The 23,568-nt window shown below is 46.7% G+C and overlaps 1 protein-coding gene across 2 annotated transcripts in view; it reads left to right on the top strand.

Annotated features, from left to right (window-relative positions):
* NSMCE2 (NSE2 (MMS21) homolog, SMC5-SMC6 complex SUMO ligase) overlaps window positions 1-22,939 on the top strand; it is a 213,545-nt gene extending 190,606 nt beyond the window's left edge. For both annotated transcript variants that reach the window (XM_044244953.1, XM_044244954.1), the window contains 3 exons: window positions 14,499-14,599; window positions 15,019-15,125; window positions 22,589-22,939. In XM_044244953.1, the coding sequence (XP_044100888.1) occupies window positions 14,499-14,599; window positions 15,019-15,125; window positions 22,589-22,706 (326 nt within the window). In that variant the 3' untranslated portion in view covers window positions 22,707-22,939. The remainder of the gene's footprint in view (window positions 1-14,498; window positions 14,600-15,018; window positions 15,126-22,588) is intronic.
* Window positions 22,940-23,568: the final 629 nt, after the last annotated feature.

Here is a 23,568-nt window from a genome sequence, read left to right as displayed (position 1 = left end):
GTCACTGCTTCGCAGTATCTGGGTCATTCGGGTCTGCCTGTGTCCCGTTCACTCGCGGCTTCCTCTCCGCCAGTGTTCCCGATCCACACGTGGAGAGTTCTCCCAATGCACCTTGATCTCTTGCCTACGGGCCTGGCAGGATCTCCCAACCCTGCTTAGCCATTGCCTCTCTCTGGAGCCCATGCCCGAAACTCAGAGAACTTTTAGCCCATGTATTTGAGTGGTACTTTCTGTCCCAGCACTAGACGTAGAGTCCCTTAGATCAGGGGTTCTGTCTTCTCTTGGTGCGCACGGGGCCCACCACGCACAACAGGCCTCAGTGAGTGGTGGGGGTGCGTGGAGGAGGAAGCAAGCCGACAAGCCCCTGTGTAGCACACCTTTTAAGAGGCATTCGCATAATAAGAATACTGGAAACATACCAAGCTATATCAGAACACCTGACTTTAAAATGCTTTTCTTGCTTAATTTGTTCTAACGTACATGCCAGGATCCGTGTGATCGGAGTCACTGAGAAGGAGAGTGGCAAGCACGCTTTGTCTCACACTTTGGCCTTTGCTCGTCTTAACCTCCTTTTCCACCAGGATTCCTCTCAGCACCACTGTCCCCCCTGCAGTCCCATGAGGAAGCCCCCCACCCCGGGCTCCGGTGGCCCCCCTACGTTCACAGCCATGCTGCGGGGCAGCACATGAGGCTATAGGCATGTGTTTACTTGTCTGTTTTAACCCCCGGACTTCGCATCCTCTGCGCCTAGGAAATCGCCGAGGTTGGCAGACATTTAGCAGATGAAAGTTGCATGAGTCACACCTTGGGCTCCTTAATGAGGAAGAGAAGACATTTTCCTTGCGTTTCACTCCCGATCCTAAGCCTCCAGTACCACAGTCTCTCCATTACCGTGTTCAGGGCCACAAGCTTCAGCTGTCCAGCTGGACTGAGAATGCAACTCGATGTCATTAGGAAACTGCGTTCAGCTTTGAAAGCGAATGCTCTGTACTGGTTCCTGACTGTGATTAGGGTTAACTGCCGTCTTGGTATCAATTCTGAAAAATACAGTAACTGAATTCGTTCTAGAAAGTAGGAGAAACAAGCCCTATTTTTAGTATTCCTTTGTAGTTAGGCCTCCTCTGTAAATCTGTTGTAAACTGAAACATGTTTGACTCTCTTCCATTCTTCTTACTTGTTCTCACTTTGCCAGTTTTGATCTCCTTAGATGTTGAATCATATTTCTGGAATGAAATAGTCATGGGCTTTTTTATCATTTGCTGCTTTCCTATTTAATTTAGAATAGAGAACAGAGTGGTAAAATTAGATACAAGAGGCCTCTGTGTGTCATCAAGTAACCTAGTCTACTTTGGGTAACAAAAATAAAATCCCTCTAAATAATTTCTAGCTCATTTTGAACCAATTTTGTTAAGCTGAATGGCCTCCGGTCTGTGTGAGGAGTCCGGGAAACTCAGCTTCTCCCTCAGTGGGCCCAAGAAAGTTTTTCCTGACAATTAACATTTTCCTTTCCTTAATTTCATTCCGTTGCTCCTCATTAAGACCCCTGTAATTAGTGTGCTTATTACCTCCCCTACATAATTTCTCTGCCTCCTTGATGTTCTCCCTTCATGTGTTCTGAGGCTGCCTCCTTTCCTCACTCTTGAATCCCCTGCTCCCTTTTCTCTGGAGGGGCTCATGGTCAAGGCTGTCTGAGTGAGAGAGAGCCTTCTCCAGTCACCCAATCAGTAGCCCCACCATTTTTTTTTTTTTGTCTTGAGAACTTTTTAGGGAGGGAAGAGAATTACGGAGAAATGGAAGGGCTGTAAGATAGGCTTATCCTGCAATGTTGGGGGTAATCCGGTCCAACACCGGATCTTTGATTAGACCCCCACTTCCGGCTGGAGAGCATAGCTGTAAGCCCACGGCGTCACCCTCAGCTCAGGAAGGGAGTTGTTGGAGATCTTTATATTCCTCTGTCGTGTTTGTAAAGCAAGTCCTGAGACCCTTCATTTCTCCTCTTGTTCTCCTTCCTTACTTCCTTTGTCTTTCCTGCTCACATCTCTCTTCTTTCACTCACATTAATACGATCTTCTGAAGCTTATGAATGGATGTGGACTATACACTGGAGTGCAGAAACTTGACCTCCCATGGGCTTTGAAAATGAAAACCAAGATCATCCTGGCACCCTGCTTTGTGCTTTCAGAAATTATCTCCTTACCCAAGATGTTTCTGTTACTGCCTTGATGCATTAGATTTTTTCCCTCTAATGAGGGCAGAGCATTTTATCTCATCTTCCCTGTGTTCTCACAAAATAGTCATGGAGAGTGGTACCTGCAGGAAATTTAACACCTATTCATCGATTTATAGCAGAGCCAAGTGGTACCTACATCTGGGTTTGACCCACCCTTCTGAAATCGATGCCTTATAGAACTCTTCTCTGGGTCATGCACTGAAGCGCTCTCTGCAGGGGAGCTAGGCAGGGAATACAACAATTTTGAAGCCACCAAGGACCCCTTAAGATGGCACTCTGTCCTGACACCGAGCCCCTACCACGCACCATGCACTAGGGATACAGAGAGGGACAGAAGTGGTCTCTGGTTTTGAGTTGCTTCCAGATCAGTGGGGGAGATGGTGACATGAACAGGTAATTATCCATGATGTGTTAAGTGTCCAGGGTGTGGCTGGGGTGGGGGTGTCCGTGGGAAGGCTTCCCAGAGGAAGGCAGTAGCCCTGCTGAATCGCTCTCCTGGGCCGCTCCTCAGTTCTCGCGTTTCTGTGCTGCTCAGCCGGACTCCCGGGCACCATAGCCGCTCTCGATGCTGCTGCCTCCCGTCACCCGTCCTGCAGTGTGCGAACTCTCAGTGAGAAAGTCTGTCCCTCTTGACACTTCGGGTGTGGATAAGGAAAGGAGTAAATGTTCCATGCTAAGCATATTGTCAAGTGCTATGAATGTCATGAAGGAGGAAGTTTTGAAAGTGTGATTTCTTCACGTTTACAAAACGAACAAGTGACTCAGATCTATTGTACACATTCACAAGAGCTATGTCCTAAGCTGATCCCGATTTTGAAGTCATGTCTTCTTTGCTTGTGGGGAAGGTTTGCAAGAGGGTGGAAAGTAAAGGGGGGTGTTGGGAGAGGAAGGAAGGCGTACGGACCAGGACTTGGTACTGGAGAATGTAAGCGGGGCTGCCTTTCCTTGGGCTCTGTGGTATAGACGATTTCCCACATCCCTTAGCTCCTTCCTTTCTGTCTTGTTGTCTTCTGTCCCTCTCCTCCGTCCCTCCCACCTCCTTCCCCTTCCTGCCTTCCTCCTCTTCTTTCTCCCTTTCTCTCCTTCTCTCTCTCATTTTACTTCTTCTTTCCACTTGGCAGGCTTTTTTTTTTTTTTTTTTCGGTATGTTTTCTGTTAGACTAACTTCAGACAAGACCCTGCAAACTGAAAACAGATGTCCAGGCCGACCAGAGCGTCTATGGATTCATTACCGTTGGAAGCCTGGGTAGCCCTGCCCGGATTGGTTGGGAGCGCGCCGCAAGCTGGAGAGCCGGGCTGCATCTGGGTGGCTTCGCTGACTTTGCTGCTGACAGCATCCTGAAGCCTCACTAGATTTGGACCCTCCGGCTCTGACCTTTCTAAATTTCTTCCACATTGAGTGCACTTTGAGGATTGTTCGTTCATTTGTTCTTTCTTTTTTAACAAGACTACACTGTGCCATCATCAAAAACAAATTTTTAAACATATCAAGAATAAATGTTGATACACCTCATCAAATGCAAGTAAAAAGGAAAAGTAATCGTGTTTAATTATCACCAAGATTCTGCGGCGTTTTGTAATAACCACGCCGAGTCAATCCTGTAGGAGTTAGGTAGGCCGTCCACCTCCAGGCCTGGCCTCACGAGTGACCCGAGAGTTTCCCCTTCTGAGCTTCTGTCCCTAAATGGATGCCTTCATGGGCTCTTCACCTTTTATCCTTGGGGGTTACAAATGCATCACTGAATCCGGAGAAACTTTATAAAACAAAACAAAATACAATATTAGCCCTAGCTTTATTCTATTATCAAAGCCTCCTGTTCTGTTCACGTATTTAATTTTTTTTTTCTTTTGGTCTGGAGCTCTGAAATGAGAGGCCAGGGGGGGAAAATATGAGAAACATGAAATTGCCGTATATTGATTGCCTTGTAGGGGAGCAGACAAGTTTGAAATAGTACAAATGTTGTTAGGATCATACATCTAGAAAATACCAGGGCCTGAACTGGTGTCATAGTCCCTGTGTTACCCAAAGGTGAAACTCTGCAGTTTTAAAGTTGAGCAAGTATAAACTCTAAAGTTCCTCTTTTTTAATGTTATGATCTCTGGACTTGATTTCATAATTTGTTTCAGTTTGACAAATCAAATAAACAAATCTGTCCTGTCCCCGTGGCTGTCAGTTCCACTTATCTCATTCATATTACTTGGTCTCATGAAGACTGCTGGATGTGGAAAGTAAGAACGAGATAATTATTCTTCAGAAATCTTAGATATCTTCCCTGATTCCTATACCATCAACTCACAGGGACACAGTGGACTTCAGGATTTTGTCATCCTCTTTCAGTCTTTTTTCTATATATGCCGTTTTTCAAAATTAATTAATCATACTACATATATAGCTTGAATCTCATCTTTTCCGCCACACGTTATAACATAAGCATTTTCCGATGGTAAAGATGGTTTTCAGTTGCTATCAGATCTTGTGAGCGCTGATGCCATAGTTCAGTTAAATTTAGTCTGTCAGATAAGGAGCTTTCTCCAGTGTGGCTCTGTTGTAAGAACTGCTGGACTTGAACATGATGGCACAGGCAGTCTGCCCTACCTGGGGGAACTCAACAAATCCAAGATAATTTTCACATGTTTGGTGGCTGATCGTTATACTTTCCTACAAACGTCAGTGGCTTGGGGCAGATAGAATCAGAACCAATCGAAAGGCATCATGGAGAATAACTCACTTCTTGGACTATGACCTCTGTCCTCTTGCATTTTGGTAATTTGCTTCTGCACAGATGTGGAGTAGAGAATGTAGAGTGGCATGACCTATGCAGCATCCTGTGGATCCCTTCTGGAAAATTAGTAATTAGATCAAGGACCAGCTTGTCTTACTCCACAATGATATGCCTTTAGAACAGTCTTCTTCATTGTTTTCGTTTTATCAGTTTCTGTATTACAACAGTCAATGCAGTCTCTTGTTTCAGCAACGGACCATTCACTGAACGTTTCTTAAGTTCTTGCACCTTGCCTGGGCTCCCTGAAAATATGAAGATAAAAAAGGTAGAGTAGGAATTCAGCGTGAGAGGAAGGTAGAGAAGGAAACAACGATCACCGTGGGTACAAAGACGCTCAGGAAGCTGAAGGAGGAATCACTCTGGCTTTGAACTTCACCGAGGAAATACTTGACTTGAGTTTTGAAGAGTGGTCAGAGCTTGCCCGGCCATTGAGGGGGCTAGCAGAGGTGCACAACAGCTTGGCAAGTGAGGGGAAACAGTCATCGGTTTGGGGTATTTACGCGGGATGGCCCCGAGGTGGAGAGCAGAAGGAGCTGAAGATGCTCTGGGCGAGCTAATGAAGTCTTGTCCCCTTTAGGAGGCCACATATTCAGAAAGATAACTACCTAGAGTGGGGGGGCTAGATCGCAGAGAGGCTGAGGCAGAAAGATAAAGGAAGAACTTTCTGTGATATTCTAAATAGGAAATACCAGGGGCTTGATTTAGGGCAGAAGCAGTGAGAACAGAGGGGAGGAGACAGAGTGAAGTTTGTTTAAAGTTTAAAGACAGAGATGGGAAAGAATGTGCAAACAAGTCGCATGTACTGTCTTAGATGCCTGGACGGGTGGTATTTCCAACCATGTAAAATAAAGAGTACCTCAGATGAGCCTGAAAGGGATTTCTCACCTTCTGACCTGTACTTACTTCGTACTCTACCATGGATCTAAAGAACTAAGAGTTGTAGGCCCTCCCAGTGCTGGCTAGTCAGGTTTTCCTATCCCGTGGTTTTCTAGTTAATGGCCCAAAACAAAGAAATAGAAGGTGTACATTAGATTTCCTGCTTTTGCTTGGTAACCTAGAGAAGATCATTTATAAACCATATCCTATGAGAAGCACTAAATGAAAATACAGAGTTTGGCAAAATTTTCACTATTTATTGGCTTAAAATGGATACTGTATGACCAGGTCTTGACTGATTGATTTTTGCCTCATGGGTAGAATGCACTGGGTCCTGTTATTTTAAAACCTTCATACTTTGTGGGGTGCCTGGGTGGCTTAGTGGGTTAAGCGTTGGACTTTGGCTCAGGTCATGATCTCAAGGTCCTGGGATCAAGCCCTGTGTCAGACTGTGTGCCCAGCGGGGAGTCTGCTTCAGGTTTTCTCCCCTTGCCCCCTTAGCTGGCTCAAGTTCTCTCTCTCAAATAAAATAAAATCTTTTTTTTTAAAGATTTTATTTATTTATTTGACAGATAGAGATCACAAGTAGGCAGAGAGACAGGCAGAGAGAGAGGAAGGGAAGCAGGCTCCCCGCTGAGCAGAGAGCCTGACGCGGGACTCAATCCCAGGACCTTGAGATCACGACCTGAGCCGAAGGCAGTGGCCTAACCCACTGAGCCACCCAGGCGCCCTAAAATAAAATATTTTTAAAAAATAAATCAAACCTTTACATTTTGACATATGACATATTTTGACTGTATTTAAATAGATGGAGGCAAATTAGTACATGATGTCATGTACTGAGGACAAAGGATATGTCTGAAACAAGAATAGTTAAATTAACAAGTACATGATAATGTGAAAGGGTCCATCTTTTTAAAATGTCAGCTCACTTGGAAGAAGAAATGATCTAAAACTGTTCATTCGGTTTACTTTCAAGATCTTGGGAGAGTGTGTTGAAAGAGCCATGGAAGTGAAAACAGGCAGCAGATTGAAGATGTCAGTAGTGCTGTGTCAGCTAACCACAAGTGGGCTCATTCAGGTCTCACTCTGCCCTGAGGCATGGAAGCACTCATCCTGTTTCAAGTCCTGGATTGGACAGTCATGTTGTTTCTCTTGGATTGATTCCATAGCATGTGATTTTTTATTTAATTGAGCATGTATGTTGTACACACCCACTCTATGCTAGCTCTGGGAGAATTCTGAATAATAATATTAATAATCATAACAGTATTTACTGATCACCTGCTGTTTGTCAGATACCATTCCAAGAACTTTTCATAGATCAACTCATTTAGTCCTCATATGGGTCCGTGAGGAATGTATGATGATTAGCTCCATTTGACGACTGAGGAGACTGAAGCAAAGAAAAGATAAAGTAACTTGCCCAAGAGCACCCAGCTAAAAGTGATGCAATCAGGATTCGAACCCAGGCAGGCTGTCTCCAGAGCCCACGTTCCTAATTACAATAGTTCCCACTTCTTACCTCCCAGAAGAACCTGGCTTGCTCACCACTTCCTTCTGGAGGTTCATCTTCATTCTTCACCCCACCTTCAGAGAAACTCTGGGTTACTTGTGTACTTGGTCCAAAACACATGTGTGATTTCACATTTTTTATTATTATGTTTATTGTGCAAAATGTTAGTATTTGTAACTCTCTCCTACAAGACCCAGTCTTCATCCTTTTTGCATCTAGACCTGGCATTTGTGTGATGTTTAGCTGAGAGCAGATATTCAGTCAATGCAGCTTGAGTTGAGTTGCCTTGACTTGAACACACAGTGCTTCTCCTCAAGGAGCCTTTGGTCTACCTGGAAAACAGTTTCTGTCTTCATGAAGCAACTGAATAATGAAGAAGTTCAAGTTAAGAAGACAGTAGAGCCAGTGTTACTGGATTTCAAAGGAGATTGTCTGCAGGGACTGGGTTGATTGGGTTGGATTGGATAGCTTCTCCGAGTGGATGGATTCTGAGAGGACTACAGATTACAGCTAAGAAAAGGAAGAATACCGATCAGAATGTTGACCTGAGGAGGCTATGAGTGAAATGCTCACATTGAAGGGGGCAGCAGAACCGCAGCAGAAATGTAGGTTGAAAGAGCCTTATCAGTGACACAGATCAGAGGTGAGCTCCTCAGGCCAACCCTGTTCTCTCCCAGGAGCTTCTTTCCACAGTGTCTTGTACATGCATCATCCTCTCAAAACTGCTTTGTACTGTATATGTAAGGTCCTATGTGACTGAGTTCCCTGAGGGCAAGGACCATTCTTTGCCAATACCAAGGACAGTACCTGGCACATCATAGTGGTCAAAATAATAATAGTGGCAGTAACAATTTACAATTACATAAGTATGTAACATTGATATATATATAGATAGATATAGATATTACATAACATTTACTAGATTCTTACTATGTTCTAGCCAGTGTTCTGATTGAATTGTATTAATTCAATCTCTGTTGAATTTTACTGTGCTGGGAAGGTTATGACATCTTGGACATCTTTAATTATGTAGACCCTATCTGGACATGATCTACATCTTAATTCTGCAGCAGCTGCGTGCGTGCACGCGTGCGCACACATACACACACACACGCTGCTCTTAATTCCAAGCCAAAGGACTGGGCCTGCTGACGTACTTCCTTTTCTACTAAGAGTCTCAGTCCCAGCTCACAGGTGGGGCCACTCCTAGACCCAGCTGTAGGTTACAGGCCATGGGGCAGGAGAAACAGTCAGGAACTAATCTGGACACACACAGTGTTTCAATTGGAATCAGTGTTCTTTTGCCCATTAGGGAGGCCCCCCTACAAATCTTCCGTGTACTGGGTCAGCCCTTCCAAATATACTGTACTAGAATAGTGCGAGGAAAATAAGCTGGACAGGGCAATAAGCGTTTTGAGCAGTCAGGAGATGTTTGCAAAGTATTTTCTTCATATGCCGCTAACGTTCAAGAGAAAAGTACTTTCAGAAAAATGTTCAGGCTTAATTGAAAAAGCACACAGTAATCAACTTTTATTCCCAGCTGGCATAAAACTGTCTTACTGGTAGCCAAATTTGGGATGCCTGAAGACAGACAAATGACTAATACTCGGGCTGTGTGTGGCCAGGACCAAATGTATTTTCTGACCACAAGACCATGTCTGGACTCTCCTTTATAATTACCACACAGCCTACTATAATTGTAAAACTTATATTTACTTCCTGCCTTTGACATGTAATTCAGAGTCCAAGGCTGCACCCCAAGCTGGAGTGAAGTTGTCTCTTGTTTAAAAGCTATAAAGTCATCCTTGTGTGAGGATGTGTGTGTGTGTGTGTGTGTGTGTGTGTTGCCATGTCTGTTAAATACGTTAAGGACGTCCTTGTGAAAAATGTGCCCACCCTTGCCTTGTCAGATGAAGTGCTTCGTCAGATGGGTAATCAGATGTTTATTGAACTATTCCTATATGCCAAAGACAGTTAGATTCTAGGAAACACCAGTGAGCAAGACCGCAAAGTCCCTTCTTTCTGGGAAGAGAATGGGGGAGGGGCAAGGAGGAAGGGAGGGAGACAGTCAAACAGTGCTTACGAATTTGTGCCTTATAGAGTCACAACCCAGCACCGTGAGAGAGTGTGCCGGGGTGGCCTCTTTTAGCTTGGGACGTCAGAGAAGGTAGAAATTGAGAGAAGGGCTAGATTTACTCGATTTAGACTTAGGGAATAGAGTTTAGAACCAGTCAACAGAACTTGCCAATGGTTCAGATGTGAGGAACGAAGAAAAATGAGTAATTAAGAATAATTCCAAAAGTCTTGACGTGAGCAGCTAGAAGGTTGATGGCTGACTGGGGACCACCGAAGGCAGAGCCGTTTAGCTCTTCAGTACCAGTCATAACTGACTGATCATGAACCCACATCTTGGGGTTCAACAGATGCCCTCACCACCCCCTAACTTTCCATCACAGGGGAATATTCATAAAATTTTGAAATTCTTTGGGCACTTGGTTACCACTTCAAGCATTACCATGGTTTCTCGTTCCTCTTCATGTTCATTTTATGACATCTGAAGAAATCATATCCGAAGTTACTAAGTCACACCCCGACACATCCCATTGGGTACTCTGGAGAGCTTGGCTCCTGTCTGCGCTCCCTCCGTCCGCACATGGCTTGGGTGTCCTGGGCCCAGGCATGGACGGAAGGGGCGGATTTCAGATTTGCCCACCAGATCGCAGGTTGACTGCTGACACTTACTTCCAACCACAGACCTGGTACTTGTGCGTGGAACACAGTATGACTAATTTTCATGTTTTTCACTTTATAATAAGGAAAACTTGCGCTCTCTTTAATAATGATTAAATTGACTTCATCCACTTATTTCTTTATTATAATATCTCTATTTCCTACTTTTGCCTTAGAAATATTGTGGGGCAGAAGTTTTCTGGCCTATACAGGAGGAGTAATAATAACGGAGTTGTTCTTCAGAGGTATTTAGTGAGGATTAAAGGCCATAATGTATATAAGGTACTCGGTGCAATGGTGGCTGTATAACAGGCAGTAAACTTGAGGTGTTATTACTAATAAAATAATAATCTGGGGGAGGAAAGTGTGGCTCCCAGAACCTACACACTGGTTTGAGTCTTCAAATTAAGCAGGCCAACAAAACAGAGCCATACACTGATTTACGAAATCCCTGCCTACCTCTGATCAAAACCTATAATGTTTTTAGATTACAGATTTCTCAGGTGTTTGCGAGAATTAGGATAGATAACTTCAGTTTTAAAAACTCATATTTTTCTCTCCAGTCTTCCTTTACCAAGCTTATCAACACGTCTTCCCTTTGGATCAACGAAATGAGTGTGACTAATAGTGACTGCCAGATGTGACCTTCCGCTAGCACATCGGAGATCCCAACATTGATATCACTTTCTATAAATACCGATTTTGGGTGAAGAAATGTTCTATCTCAAGAGAGGTTTAGCTGTTGAGGATCTTTCTCTTTTTAGACTCCCGGTCCGTGAACTGTTGCTCACTGTTGGCATTCTTCCTCTGTCTTACTTTTGTCATCTTCTTTCGTGATCACGGATGTCGATAGCCACCTACAGTTCTGAGTTCCCCACGCAGCCTTCCTTAATGGTCGGCCTTGCATTTGAGTTGTGCTTTGCTGCTTCCTCTACCTTTTCAAATTTAAAAATAGAAAAGAAAAAACAAACCCACAGCCTTTCCCATTGGCGGAACTCTGTTATTCATCTAACAGATTTTCTGGTGAATTCCATCGTATCCCATATATAGTCGGAAATCAGGAAGAAGAAAATCTGCCATCCGTTCAGAAGAAGCTCTCTCTGTAAGAAATGGACAAAGAGAGACCTTAATTGTGACTTTTAACACTCAATTAGAAGTTGGCAGTAGGTGCCCACAGGAGGCGGCTTTGGAAAGTGAATTAAAGAGACAGAGCACTCTTAGCTCAGAGGGTCCTTGACTTTGCTCCTCGTCCACCTTTCCTGAGTCCTTGTGAACAGCCACGGGGTTGACGAAGGACTCCTCTAGGAGTCTAACGGTCACTCTGTGAATAGCAAAGACAGGTCCGGGGAAGCATGAAAACCCTTCCTAGGTCCCATCACACGTCACAGCAAACGTACCACAATATGGCAAACTCCACATTAAATATACTTTCACAGTTGACAGAATTTTGTGAAGATATCTTTATAGTTTTTTGTTTCTTTGTTTTTTTTTAAAGATTTTATTTATTTATTTGAGAGAGAGAGCATGAGCAAGAGAGCAGAAGCAGAAGTAACAGCAGAGGCAGAGAGAGAAGCAGGCTCCCCACTGAGCAGGAGCCTGATGCGGGGCTCGATTCCAGGACCCTGAAGGCAGACGCTCAACTAGCTGAGCCACGTACACACCCCAAAAATATCTTTATAGTCTTGCTTTAGAAATAGGTTGATTACAAGTAACTAGTAATTGGCTATTAATTTATCAGCAATTATCTTAGCATACCTGGGAATTATTAAGTTTAAACCTAAATCCAGCCTACATATTGCTTCCAAATGAAACATTTTTGATTACCAACACCTTTTTAAAAATATTTTATTAGAGAGAGAGTGAGGGAGAGAACACAAGCTGGCCTGGAGCAGGGGGGAGCAGAGGCAGAGAGAGAAGCAGACTCCCCACTGAGTAGGGAGCCCGATGTGGGACTCAATCCCAGGACCCGGAGATCATGACCTGAGCCAAAGGGAGACGCTGAACGACTAAGCCACCTGTGCACACCCGGCCTAGACATTTGTACAGGTCCTTGAAAGGCTAAAAGGCACCATACCTGACTGGCCAAGGGTTAAAGATGCCCTACCTGGGAAGTCCTATGCTCTGAATTCTCTACCTGCCTTCCTCAAAGAATGAGAGCTGCTTCGAGGGACACACTTCTCTAGGAAAACACAACAAGCTGACATACAGGGAGCAATAGTCTGTAAAACAAGGTGAAATCCCTGCAAAAACAGAGTAACTAGGGGCAGAATTCCTGGAGCCAGCCATTAGTTCACTGGGTGACCTCGAACAAGTGCTCTGTGGCCCTTTTCCTGCCTCCAGTGACACTTTTCTGGACAGGCACTTCATCTGGCCAAGGTCGGAGGCCCGGGCCATCAGTTCTAGGAAAAGAACGGTATGCAGGACCATCTGAACCTGAGACAGGGGTCTCCCTCCTCCATTAAAAACAAAGCAAGTTTTTAACATTGATGCTATTTTGCCAGAATGAAAGAAGGAAGGGGAGACAAAAGGCAGTAAGGACAGGATGGCGGGGAAGAAAGAGGAAGGAAAACACTGTCAACACTTGCATTTAAAAAAAGCTATTGATCTTTGATGTCTGTACAAAATGATGTCTCCCTTCTCCAGAAGGAAAGGCTTTCCCATGATATACTCAGTGTCATTATCCCCCTCGAACGCCATCCATCATCTTTTTGCCCTCAATAAGGAGCAAATGTGATGAAGTGAAAAGAACGTAAATTTCAGAAACAAATAGTCTCTCCAAAGGCAGCTTTACCATGCGTGTGCTTAGCAGTTCTCAAAGTGTGGGCCAGGGACCCCTAGGGTTCTCGCAGGACCTTTCCGGGTACCCACGAGGTCCTGACTAGATTCCTGACAATACGAAGATGTCACTTGTCTTTTTCACTCTCTCTCTTTCCATAAGTATATTTTTCCAGAGTCTTCGTGACATGACGTCGCAACAGACTGGATGCATATACAGATATCAAAATTCCACTAAACTAGTTAAAAATTTTATTTATTTATGTATTGAGAGAGAGAGAGTGAGCGAGTGGGGGAGGGACAGACAGAGCAGGAGAGAATCTGAAGCAGACTCCCTGCTGAGTGAGGAGCCCAAAGCAGGGCTCAGTCTCAGGACCCCGAGATACGACCTGAAAGCTGAAATCCAGAGTCAGACGCTCCATCCACTGAGCCACCCAGGTGCCCCTCAAAATCCAACTGTCTTCTATTAAGCCAAACAATAAAGATATTTTCAAAAATGTAAAAACAGTGCCACTCTAATTGGAGACTACTTTTAGTTTTAAAAATACCACTTATGTTGGGGCGCCTGGGTGGCTCAGTGGGTTGAAGCCTCTGTCTTCTGCTCAAGTCATGATCTCAGGGTCCTGGGATCGAGGCCCGCATCGGACTCTCTGCTCAGCGGGGAGCCTGCTTCCTCCTCTCTCTCTGCCTGCCTCTCTGCCTACTTGTAATCCCTGTCTATCAAATAAATAAATAAATAATTTTTTTAAAAATACCACTTATGTTAATAGGTAATGGAATTTTTTTTTTAAGCTTTATTACTTTAAGTAATCTCTACACCCAGTGTGGGGCTCAAACTCACGACCCTGATATCAAGAGTCACATACTCTGCTGACTAAGCCAGACAAATAACCCAGGAGTCTTTCTTTTTTTGTGTGTGTGTGTGGTTTTTGTTTTTGTTTTTAATGAATTGATAAATGCATATTTTCAAAATCCTTAGTCTTAATGTCTGCTCTGGCCAATATTGATAACTATAACCCCAAATAAGTTTTTTAGGGTCTTAAGTAATATCAAAAAGTATAAAAAAAGTGTCCTAAAACCAAAAAGTTTGAGAACCCCTGAGCTAGCTAATGGTACTTACCATTTATTGAAGGTTTTCTTGTGCCAGGGGCTTTGCAAAGCATGCTGCGTTTTTATCTCCTTTAATCTTTGCAACAAAGCTATAAAGTAGAGCTTTCAACAAAGATCTTGCGAGCCCAAGGTCTCACAGCTGGAAGTGAAAAAGATAACCAGGCCCTTCTGACTCCAAAGCCACATTCTTGATTACTGGACAGTACTCCCTCACAAATTAATTCTTTGAAAAAGTTATCTCACTGCTCTGATGCTGTTTCCTTATCAAAAATGGGCAGAATCCTACCTACCCTGCAGGATTCTCTTAAGAGCTGAAGAGTTAATGTGCATCCAAATGCCTAGCAGGGTTGCCTAGCACCCAGCAGACCCTGAGAAACCATTAACCTCCTTCCTTCCTTCCATTCCTTCCGCCATTCCCTCCTGTCCTTGGCACAGTGTTAGAGCAACGTGGCTCAGCAACTTCCCTTTTTCCCTCTAGATGGTCTTCAAGCCGACAGAGAGGCCGATGGAACAGAAGGAGTTGATGAAGACATGATTGTGACCCAAAGTCAGACCAACTTCATCTGCCCCATTACTCAGGTACTCTCTCCTGCCTCCTTCCCAGAAAGACAAAGCAGTTTGCTTCGTAGAAGACTCCTGTTTGCATTCTAACTTGATTTCACATCTAGGGTAAGGAGGGAGGAAAGGAAGGTGATGAGGTCCAGGAGGATATGGGGGAGGTTCCCTGGGCTGGCAAGATTTTTCAGTCAACCATGCCCTGAGGGATCCTGGAGGAAATTCTTGGCCCCCAGGCCAGCTGACATTGGTGCCACGGTCTCCCTGCGTTTTCCTCCGTGGCCATCTGCCCTAACAGTGATCCAAAGCCACGAGGCTTCGAGGCTGAACACAGGAAGCCCCCAGAGGAGGAAAAAAACAGTTCTAAATAATCAGTGACTTGGAGAAGTTCCCGGAAGTGGATCATTCTCATTCCTGAAAGCTGAATGTGTCCTTGATTGCAGGTGGAAATGAAGAAGCCGGTGAAAAATAAAGTGTGCGGACACACCTATGAAGAGGAAGCCATCGTGCGCATGATTGAGTCCAAACACAGGCGGAAGAAAAAGGCCTGGTGAGTCGGTGCCGGAAGGGAAGGGAGCCTTCCCACCGTTGGTCAGTCAGCGGTGGTGTGCTCACACTAGAGGAAAAGACACTTCCATGTCCCCCCTAAAGCCCACTCCCCTCCCTTGTAGTATAAGCACGGAAGCCAGCTTTCTGGAAAAACAATACACGACGGAAAAGTGAGTTGTTTGCTCAGGAAGGAGCTGAAGCAACTTCAGCCACACCTTCAAGAGAGGAGGGAAAGGAATCGGGTGCAAGTTTCATCATTAAAGAATAGGAAAAGGGGCTCCTGGGTGGCTCAGTGGGTTCAAGCCTCTGCCTTTGGCCCAGGTCATAATCTCAGGGTCCTGGGATCGAGCCCCGCATCGGGCTCTTGCTCAGTAGGGAGCCTGCTTCCCTCTCTCGCTCTCAGCCTGCTTCTCTGCCTACTTGTGATCTCTCTTGTCAAATAAATAAATATATAAAATCTTTATTTAAAAAAAAAAAAAAAGAATAGGAATGGTCGTGAAATTGTCCTATAGCCTGAGAAAAGATTAAGGGGAACTGTGATACTAAGAGATTTCTTTGTCCCCTTCTGTGTATACTACACAAGAAGGAATGGCAAGTCTTCTTGCATCCTGCAATACAGCTAACTTGGTTAAGATGTTCTGAGGTAAGATTTGTATCCAGGGGTCTTGATCAAAATTAAATTGTCAGGAAGACCTTTCATATCTTTAATTATCTGAGTAACTTCCTGAAAGGTTCAAGTAAATTTGTGAATCACTGCAATGAGAATTTTTTTTTTAATTGTAATGTTTGGAGAATCTTCCTTTTACCTGTATTCTATATGTATTTCCACCCCCTTGCCATCCCCCCCGCCCCGCCCGCACATTCCCCCCCCCCCCCCCACTCCCCCACCCCGGGTGCACAACCTTGGAGGAGGAAGGTGGCTCCGCGCCTGTGATAACATGGAATCCTGGGTTGGCTAGACTCACCATAATTCAGTTTGGCATTTCTTGTGCTCTTATCGCAGATTTGTTGTAGGAATGGAATTGCAGGTGTGACCAGTTCTCAATGGACTTCTGATAACAGTCACTTTGATGTGTGGCTCGCTTCTCCATCACTCAGAAATTTGCTGGTGGAGACCAAGAATTGGAATTCCCCACCACTCCTCTTATGGGCGTGGACTTAGAGATAGGGTATTCGAGACTCGAGATATCTTGATGGTCATTCAGTCAAGTCATTCACTGTATTTGTCCCAGAAAAATGCCCTCATGGCTGCAAAATTAAGAGTGTTCAAGTACATTTGTATCTGTGTTGAGTCTCTGCTTACCGTTGAGATGTTGGATTTCCCTAGTGACCCTTCCACGTTCCCTGTGGATATAATTTCCTTTGTTTCTGGACTTCTAAGCCTTCCCTTTCCACTGACTTCTTTCTGTGTTCATTCTCTGAGAAACAACCTTTTAGTTTGCAAAAATGATGACTGCTGAGAATAGATATTGCCAGATAGTTCTGTTTCACAGCTCTTGCTTTCTTCAAGTTTGGGATGGGCACTGAGAGCGAAGCACATTTCTCACACCAGTCCCAGGGTGGGGATGGTGACTTCACCAACAGGCTCACTCACGTGTCAGTGGGTCTTCCTCATCACGTGTTCGACGTTCTAACGTCCTTTGGCTTTTTTGAGTTGTACGTGCTAGTTGGACACACGTGAGTGACATTTGTCACTTAGAAAAGTGTCTGTTCTCTGTCGTGCTTCTTTACCATGAGCATAGATTCTGCAAACTACAGATTCTCATAACTTAATAACGATTATTAACGTTTAACATAGATAATAACGATTATGTCCAAGTGGAAGAAGTGGAGGGGGTGGTTCAGAGAGAAGGTGGTATTTTTACTGGGCATTGAAAAAATGAGAAGAATTTCAGAGAATGATGAAGAAGAGTCCTTCTGGCCAACAGGCTGGCCCCATTCAGAGCCTGTTCTACTTGGTGGTCAGAAGGCACGGTTGTGGTTACTGTGTGTGAGAGGGCGAGTAGAAGGAAGCTCTGCACAAGAACAGGAAGGAGAGTGCTGTAAAGACTCATTATAGAGATGTTAAATGTCATGATTTCATTAGTTTCCTCATCTATAAATTGCTGATAACGATTTCAATTGCCTCCCCGGTATGTTTGAAACTTGAATAAGATACACGTGAAGTACTTTCAGGCCCCTGGCCCATGGTAAGACTCGGTAAACTGTACCCCTCCCCCCACCGCCGCCCTCAGTCTTGCCGCCATTATTCTGCAGGCATGAGACAACACTGCAGGGTTTTGAGGGAATAAGGTGACTCAAGCTAGAGGTTAGGAAGTTACTCTAATACGACTCAAGAGGTGGGTTAACGAGGCATGAGCTGACAACGTCAGTGAGAATGCGTTTGCAGGAGATTAAGTTACAGATGACAGGGGCCTGACTGAGGCAAGAGTCTGAGGCAGAAGGGAATGAGAACAGAGGCACAGCTGGCAGGATTTGGCAGTTGAGAGTTGAAGGGAGGAAGAAGGAGTGGAGGAGATTTCTAAACCGGGTGTCCAGAAGGGGTCATTAATTTATAGAGAGAGCAGGAGTGACAGACACATTTAGGAAGGATTATGAGAGGCACAGCTGGGGTCATGCGAAGCTTGGGGTCCTTGCAGCACAACCAACTTGGAAGTGTCTGGAAAGCACAGAAAGTGTGAGGTGCTGAACCCGGGAGAGAGCTCTGAGCTCAAGACGTCGTGGAGAGATTATTGGTAGAGGAGTCAAACCCACTCACCTGCCCCTCAGGGGCTGCTCTGGGCAGCATGTGACAGCTGGCTGAGAGCCACCAAGGACGGGACTATGGTCTGGCTCCGGGTAGCACGAGGCCTGCGGCCGGCCCCACTCTGCTCACCACCCGCCTCAGGGCCCCCTGTGGACCCTCAGAAAGGCACCGCACTCATTAGAGCAAAGGCAGTCAGAGGAAGAAGGCCCCCGTGAAGCCGTCTCAGGCGCTGCATGACGAGCCAGGAAGAGAGATAGGGGAGGTGGGGATGACAGGAGCAGTGGGGGCGGTGGGCACAGTCCTGGAGACAGGCTGCATTTGGCGCCAGATTACACCTCGGGGCCTCTTCATCAGCTACTCCAGAGCTTCCTGACGGAGCGCGAAGCAGTGTCATTTCCCATGATGCATGTGAGCCTAAGGAGCCGTTCTAGGCCCCCTTTGTTTAAAAATGTCTGACACATCCAACTTGAGAAATCTTAGTCCTTCCTCTTGGATGGTTCTAGTTAACATTTTGTCAGACTGGAGATCCAGGTACCTGGTCTGACTGGGCGCTGACTGGAATCCTCCTGGTCGTGCTTAGTCTCTGCGAGGAGCTCTCTCCTCTGCTGTGAGTCAGGAGAAAACTGTGGAGACTCTCAGTCCTCACTAAACACGGTAGTTAAAACAATTTCCTGAATAACTGGGCGGTGCGTTATCTCCCTAACAGAGCTGCCTTATGATTGTCACAGTAATAAGATATTTCCAGTGTTCCACAGTCGTGTCGTTCCTTTTTTGCTGAGGAACAGGAACTGTGTGTAGCAAACAGCCCCACTGAACAGCATGTGGAGTAAAATCAAGCTGAGTCGGAACATGTCGTTGAAGAGCTGAGCGCTAACGTCGTGCTCACTCCCGGCCCGCGGGCCGTGTCGCTTCTCAGAGCCCCCATGTCTACATCTGCAGAACAGAAATAACAGCAGCATCGCTTGGGATCTTAGGATTAAAGAAACGTGGGGAAATTCCAGCTGAGGCCTGGACCAGCGCCTTTCTTGGCAGTGGAGAAACAAATCACTCAAGGGAAGGCTCCTTTGGAACTACAGAACACTCAGCAAATCGCAGTAGGGTTAGAAAGGTCCAGACTGTTCGTGTTGTTGTTACTTACTTCATCGCTCAGTGACATGGTATTTTAAACATGGACAGTTACTTGGTGTGTTTAGGTGGGACGGGAATCCATCCCTCTCAGACTTCCAGAGGTATCCGTAGACCTCCTCCCAGAGCTGGATTGGACCTTGGAATTCTTGCAACCCGGATCCACAAGCTCACAGGACTCCGAATCTTGTACTCAAGAGCGGAGACCGAGGCCAAGATCCCTGCAGCGTCTGGGACCCCTGAGACCCAGGCTCCCTTTGCTCAGTAGACACTTGCATGCTCGCTCGATGCTCTGATGGAATGTTCTGCCCTGTCAGTGACCTGAGTGGAGGACCCAGCCTCTCCTCCGAGGCCTGTAGGAATGACTGCTCACAGTGATGACTCGAGAGCTTAGGATCGGGTTTGGCCGCGCCTGGCTTGCTCACCGGGACGTCCTGGGATTATCGCACTAACGCTTCCACAGAGTGTTGTGAGGAGTGCCCTGATTCAGTATCGTGTCATTGTGGCCTTGTCTTATCCTCTGTAGCTTAAAAGCCTGTGTTTGTTTGTTTGAGATAGGGTGAGAGCGAGGCTCTCCCTCAGCTCCTGAATCAGCCTCTCCTCCAGGAAGTCTTCCTGAGCCGTCACTCAGGCTGGGCCGAGCGCGCCTCGTCACGCTGCAGCTCATGCGTCCTACTCGCCCGTGTCCTGCCAGCGTCCCCAGTGGGGCAGCCTCCTCGCCACGGGCTCCTTGGGAGCAGAAGCTGCAGACTAGAGTGGAAACCTGAGCCAGTTCCTCAAGCCTCGTTGCACACTGTCCTCCTTACTGCTCCCAGAGGCCCTCCGTTCAGTGTCGTCTTCGTGACAGAAGAAACTGGGGCACGGGAATGAAAGCCACTTGCCCAGCAGGTCACGGCCACGAGGCTTGAGCCCACATCTCTTTCACTCTTGAGCCTGCATTTGTGTCAAGAGGCCGTCAGCTCCCTTGGGAGGCCTTTTGGGTGAATGCCTCTGTCCCCCAGAGTTGCTCCCTTAAGTGAGGTCACACTTCTTTATTTGGGACACAGGTCACCCTGGGCTCCATCCCTTTGTCCCCTGGTGAGGAACAAGCCTTCAGGCTCGGCAGCGAGTGAGCGCTTGATCCCATCAGACGTCCTCAGAGCCTTCTCACAGCCGACCGAGTGGCTGATGTCACTGGGAAGTCCTCCCCGCCTCTGTCCCCACTTCCCCCTCCACGCTTATCCACAGTCTGGCTGTCGGGGCGGAAGACTTGGTTCTCGGGAGTGGGGAGGACTCCAGGCCCACCGTCACAGGGCACCTTCACCAAGTGACACATGTGACGTGAGGGTGACCCAGCGCGCGGCATGCCGGGGACCTACTTTGGGTTGCATTTCTGTGTCGCAGAAGGTGGAAAATGCCCCTTTGTGAAGTCATAAAAGTGTCCATAACCTTCTCGTAATCGCAGCTGGTAACTTGCAGGGTTAGAGAAGCCGTTCGCTTTGAGCAGCCAGTGCAGGACGGGTCTCCGCACCCCCAGGCCTCCCCCAGCGCAGAGCCGGGGGGTGGACGGACGTGTACTTGGCCAGACACCTGATCCTCTCTCCCACCAGGGCCTTTTTACAATCACATTTTAAGACATGACCCTCCCCATACAGGGCACATTTCATGGTTTTAAAAATAAATATTGTTAACAAGCATATTATCCATAGCATTGATTAATGCCTTTCTTATAAGAGGACATGTTGGTCCAGAAAGCACAGAGAGAATGTTCTCCTTCATGTTGAACAAACGGGCTTCCTCCTGTGGACAAATCAGAGTTCCCATGGTCAGCTTTCTTCCCTTTCTGCTTTCTGTCTTTTGTCTTGTATTTGTTATTTTTGATCTTGTCTTGTAGCTGTATTTTTTTTGTCTTAATATACCTGTGCTTTTCGGAGAGTTGTCTCAGATCACTGGGCCAGAGCTGTGTGTGGGCAGGAATCTAAATTTGTATTCACCAGACGGGTGCTTAGAACCCAGCACAGGGCTGGGCAAGGGCACGCACGAATGCGTGCGTGTATGCATCGCGAACGTGCAGGATACAGGGAGATCAGACATCTAAAACGTGTCAGAAGAGAGATGATCAGAGATGCTAGTCATAGGAGAGAACGAAGGGGACGACAGGTAATACTGAGCACCGCTTTGCCTGTAGCCCTGGGAAATAGGAATTCTGCCCCCACTTCAAATCTGAGGGTATAGAGGCCCAGAAAGAGAGCTTTTGTTGCCTGTGGTCTCATCAGGAGCAAGTAGGTGTTGGCCGTGTTCAGAACCAGGTCACCTTCACTCCGGAGACTGGGCACTCTACCTGACTGGCCTAGTCTACTTCCCGCTGAGAAGAAATCAGGTGACTTCCTCTGGCCTGCTGCCTTCAGAGGAGACCACATCCAAACAGAGCCGTGGCTTTAAGTATCTCCCGCCATGGGTGACTCACACACTGATCTCTTCAGCCACAGCTTTTCCCCCGAGTCTCTGCCAGCCCACGCAGTCTCTCCACGGGAGGACTGGTGGGCATTTCGGAGGGAGCGTAGACCAGCCGGGGCTCCTGACTCCGTCCCCAGCCTAGTTCGCCTGTTGCTCCCCGTAGAGGTAAAGGGTACCCCCAGTTAGCCCGTCGGCCGGGGGCCTGCTCTGATGAAGCTCAGCCCTTCTCTTTCCTTACACTGTGCCTCTGACCCCACAGCAAGTCCTAGAGGTTCTGTTTCCGCTTCCTCCCTGATGACCACCGCCTCCAGCCTCCGCCATGCAGCCCTCTGCCCCAGACCGTGGCGAGGCTCTCCTACTCTGCCTGCCTCTGCATCAGCAGCCAGAGCCGGGGTTTCTAAACATAAACCACATCACATTTCTACCCTATCTCAAACCCTCCAGGGTGTCCTCTTCGTATTTAAAATACAATCCAGGGGTGCCTGGCTGGTTTCGATGGAGGAGCATGCGACTCCCGGTCTGAGTTGTGAGTTCAAGCCCCACGTCAGGTGTAGAGACTACTTAAATAAATAAACTTTAAAAAAAATTTTTTTTTTTTTTAATAATGAAATCCAAAGCCCCTGTGACCCTCTGACCTCCTCTTCGAATGCCCCCCCCCCTCTCTCCCCGGGCATCTCAGCCACAATGACCTTGTTTTTTACCACAGGCCACCAAGCCGCTGTGTTCTCAGCTGCTGCCTCTGCCAGGGTCACATGCAGCACTTGTTCTAGATCAGCTCTCCTCGGCAAGACTTGCCCTGACTCCAGCTAGAGAAGCCTCACCCCACACTCTCTCCCTTGACCCTGCTTCCTTGCCTTTGTAGCACTTCATGTGAGCGAACCCACAGCACACGCTGTCTGGTGACTTAGGGACGATCTCTGTCCCTCACTGGAAGGTGCGCGCCGTGAAGTGGGCCCTGCTTGTCCCCTACCTGTGCTCCCACCGCTGGGCAGGGACGGGCTCAAGTAGGCATTCGGTGAATAAATGAGTCAGTGCACATCGGTCCCGATTTCTAGAACATTCTCCTTTTGGCGAAAATATCTTCATTTAAATCCTTGTATGTGAGAGGCATTTATGCCAAAGGCATCCAAGCTAAGTGATTTTCTTCTCCTTTACAGTTGCCCCAAAATTGGCTGTAGCCACACAGATGTGAGAATGTCTGATCTCATCCAGGATGAAGCACTCAGAAGGGCTATTGAGAGCCACAACAAGAAGAAGAATCGCCAGTCCGAGTAGGAGAAACTCACCTCCCTGCAGGGATGTCCGCAGCCTACCTCCTACCCCAGCCATCTGGAGAGAGCAGTGCTCCTCAGAGCACCTTGCCGGGCTGCATAGCATACTTTGTTGGGGTAAAACTTGAAGGTTTTAAGTGTAATTGGAAGCCTTTTTCTATGTCACAGCAAAAATCCAAGCATATTATATTGTTTATTTTTGAGTGTTCTATCATTTTAAATAAAACTTTGATTATCCGCAGCGTGTCCTATCTGTGCACCTCCCAAGGTGTAAATTGTTCCAATGGTGCGGGCGTGGCGGTGCCAGGCCTTTCTGTTTCTACTGTGTCAGGCTGGTTTTTATCATGGTTTTAACTTCACAAAGTCTTTCAGAGGCTATGTAACGGAAGCGTGCAGAACCCACCCCCCAGGTGAGAATTGTCTAACAGCGTCATCAATGATAGCAGGAGGTTCCCAGGAAGAGCCAGCTCACTGGCCTGTGTCTGCTTTGCCTGTCGACAGTTCCCAGTACATAAATGCTTCTGTCTGTCGTTCTGACGGACCCATGCAGAATTGCTCCAGTGAACAGGCTTCTCACTGCGACGACAGTCGGTGCCCCAATGGAAACTTCGCTATGGCCCTCTGAGAGCCTGAAGGATCCTCAGAAGCAGCCACATCCTGAGTGTCTCCACCCTGCCCGGTGGCTCTCTGCACGTGACTTCAGGCTGCCGGGCCTTGCGGGTGTTCAGTCCTGAAATAAAGATGTGGAGCGAGATGTCGTCTCATGTGCCTTCAGGCCCAGAAGTCTGTGGACTCAGGACCCGCCAGATCTTTACACTGAATATCTTTGATTCTGTTCCGGGTGAAGAGTGCTGATCTATTAAATG

The sequence above is a fragment of the Neovison vison genome, chromosome 4 (genome assembly GCF_020171115.1).
Source record: "Neovison vison isolate M4711 chromosome 4, ASM_NN_V1, whole genome shotgun sequence".
NCBI lineage: Eukaryota > Metazoa > Chordata > Mammalia > Carnivora > Mustelidae > Neogale > Neogale vison.
The sequence above is the reverse complement of the archived record's forward strand: the minus strand, read 5'-3'. Positions and strand labels throughout refer to the sequence as shown.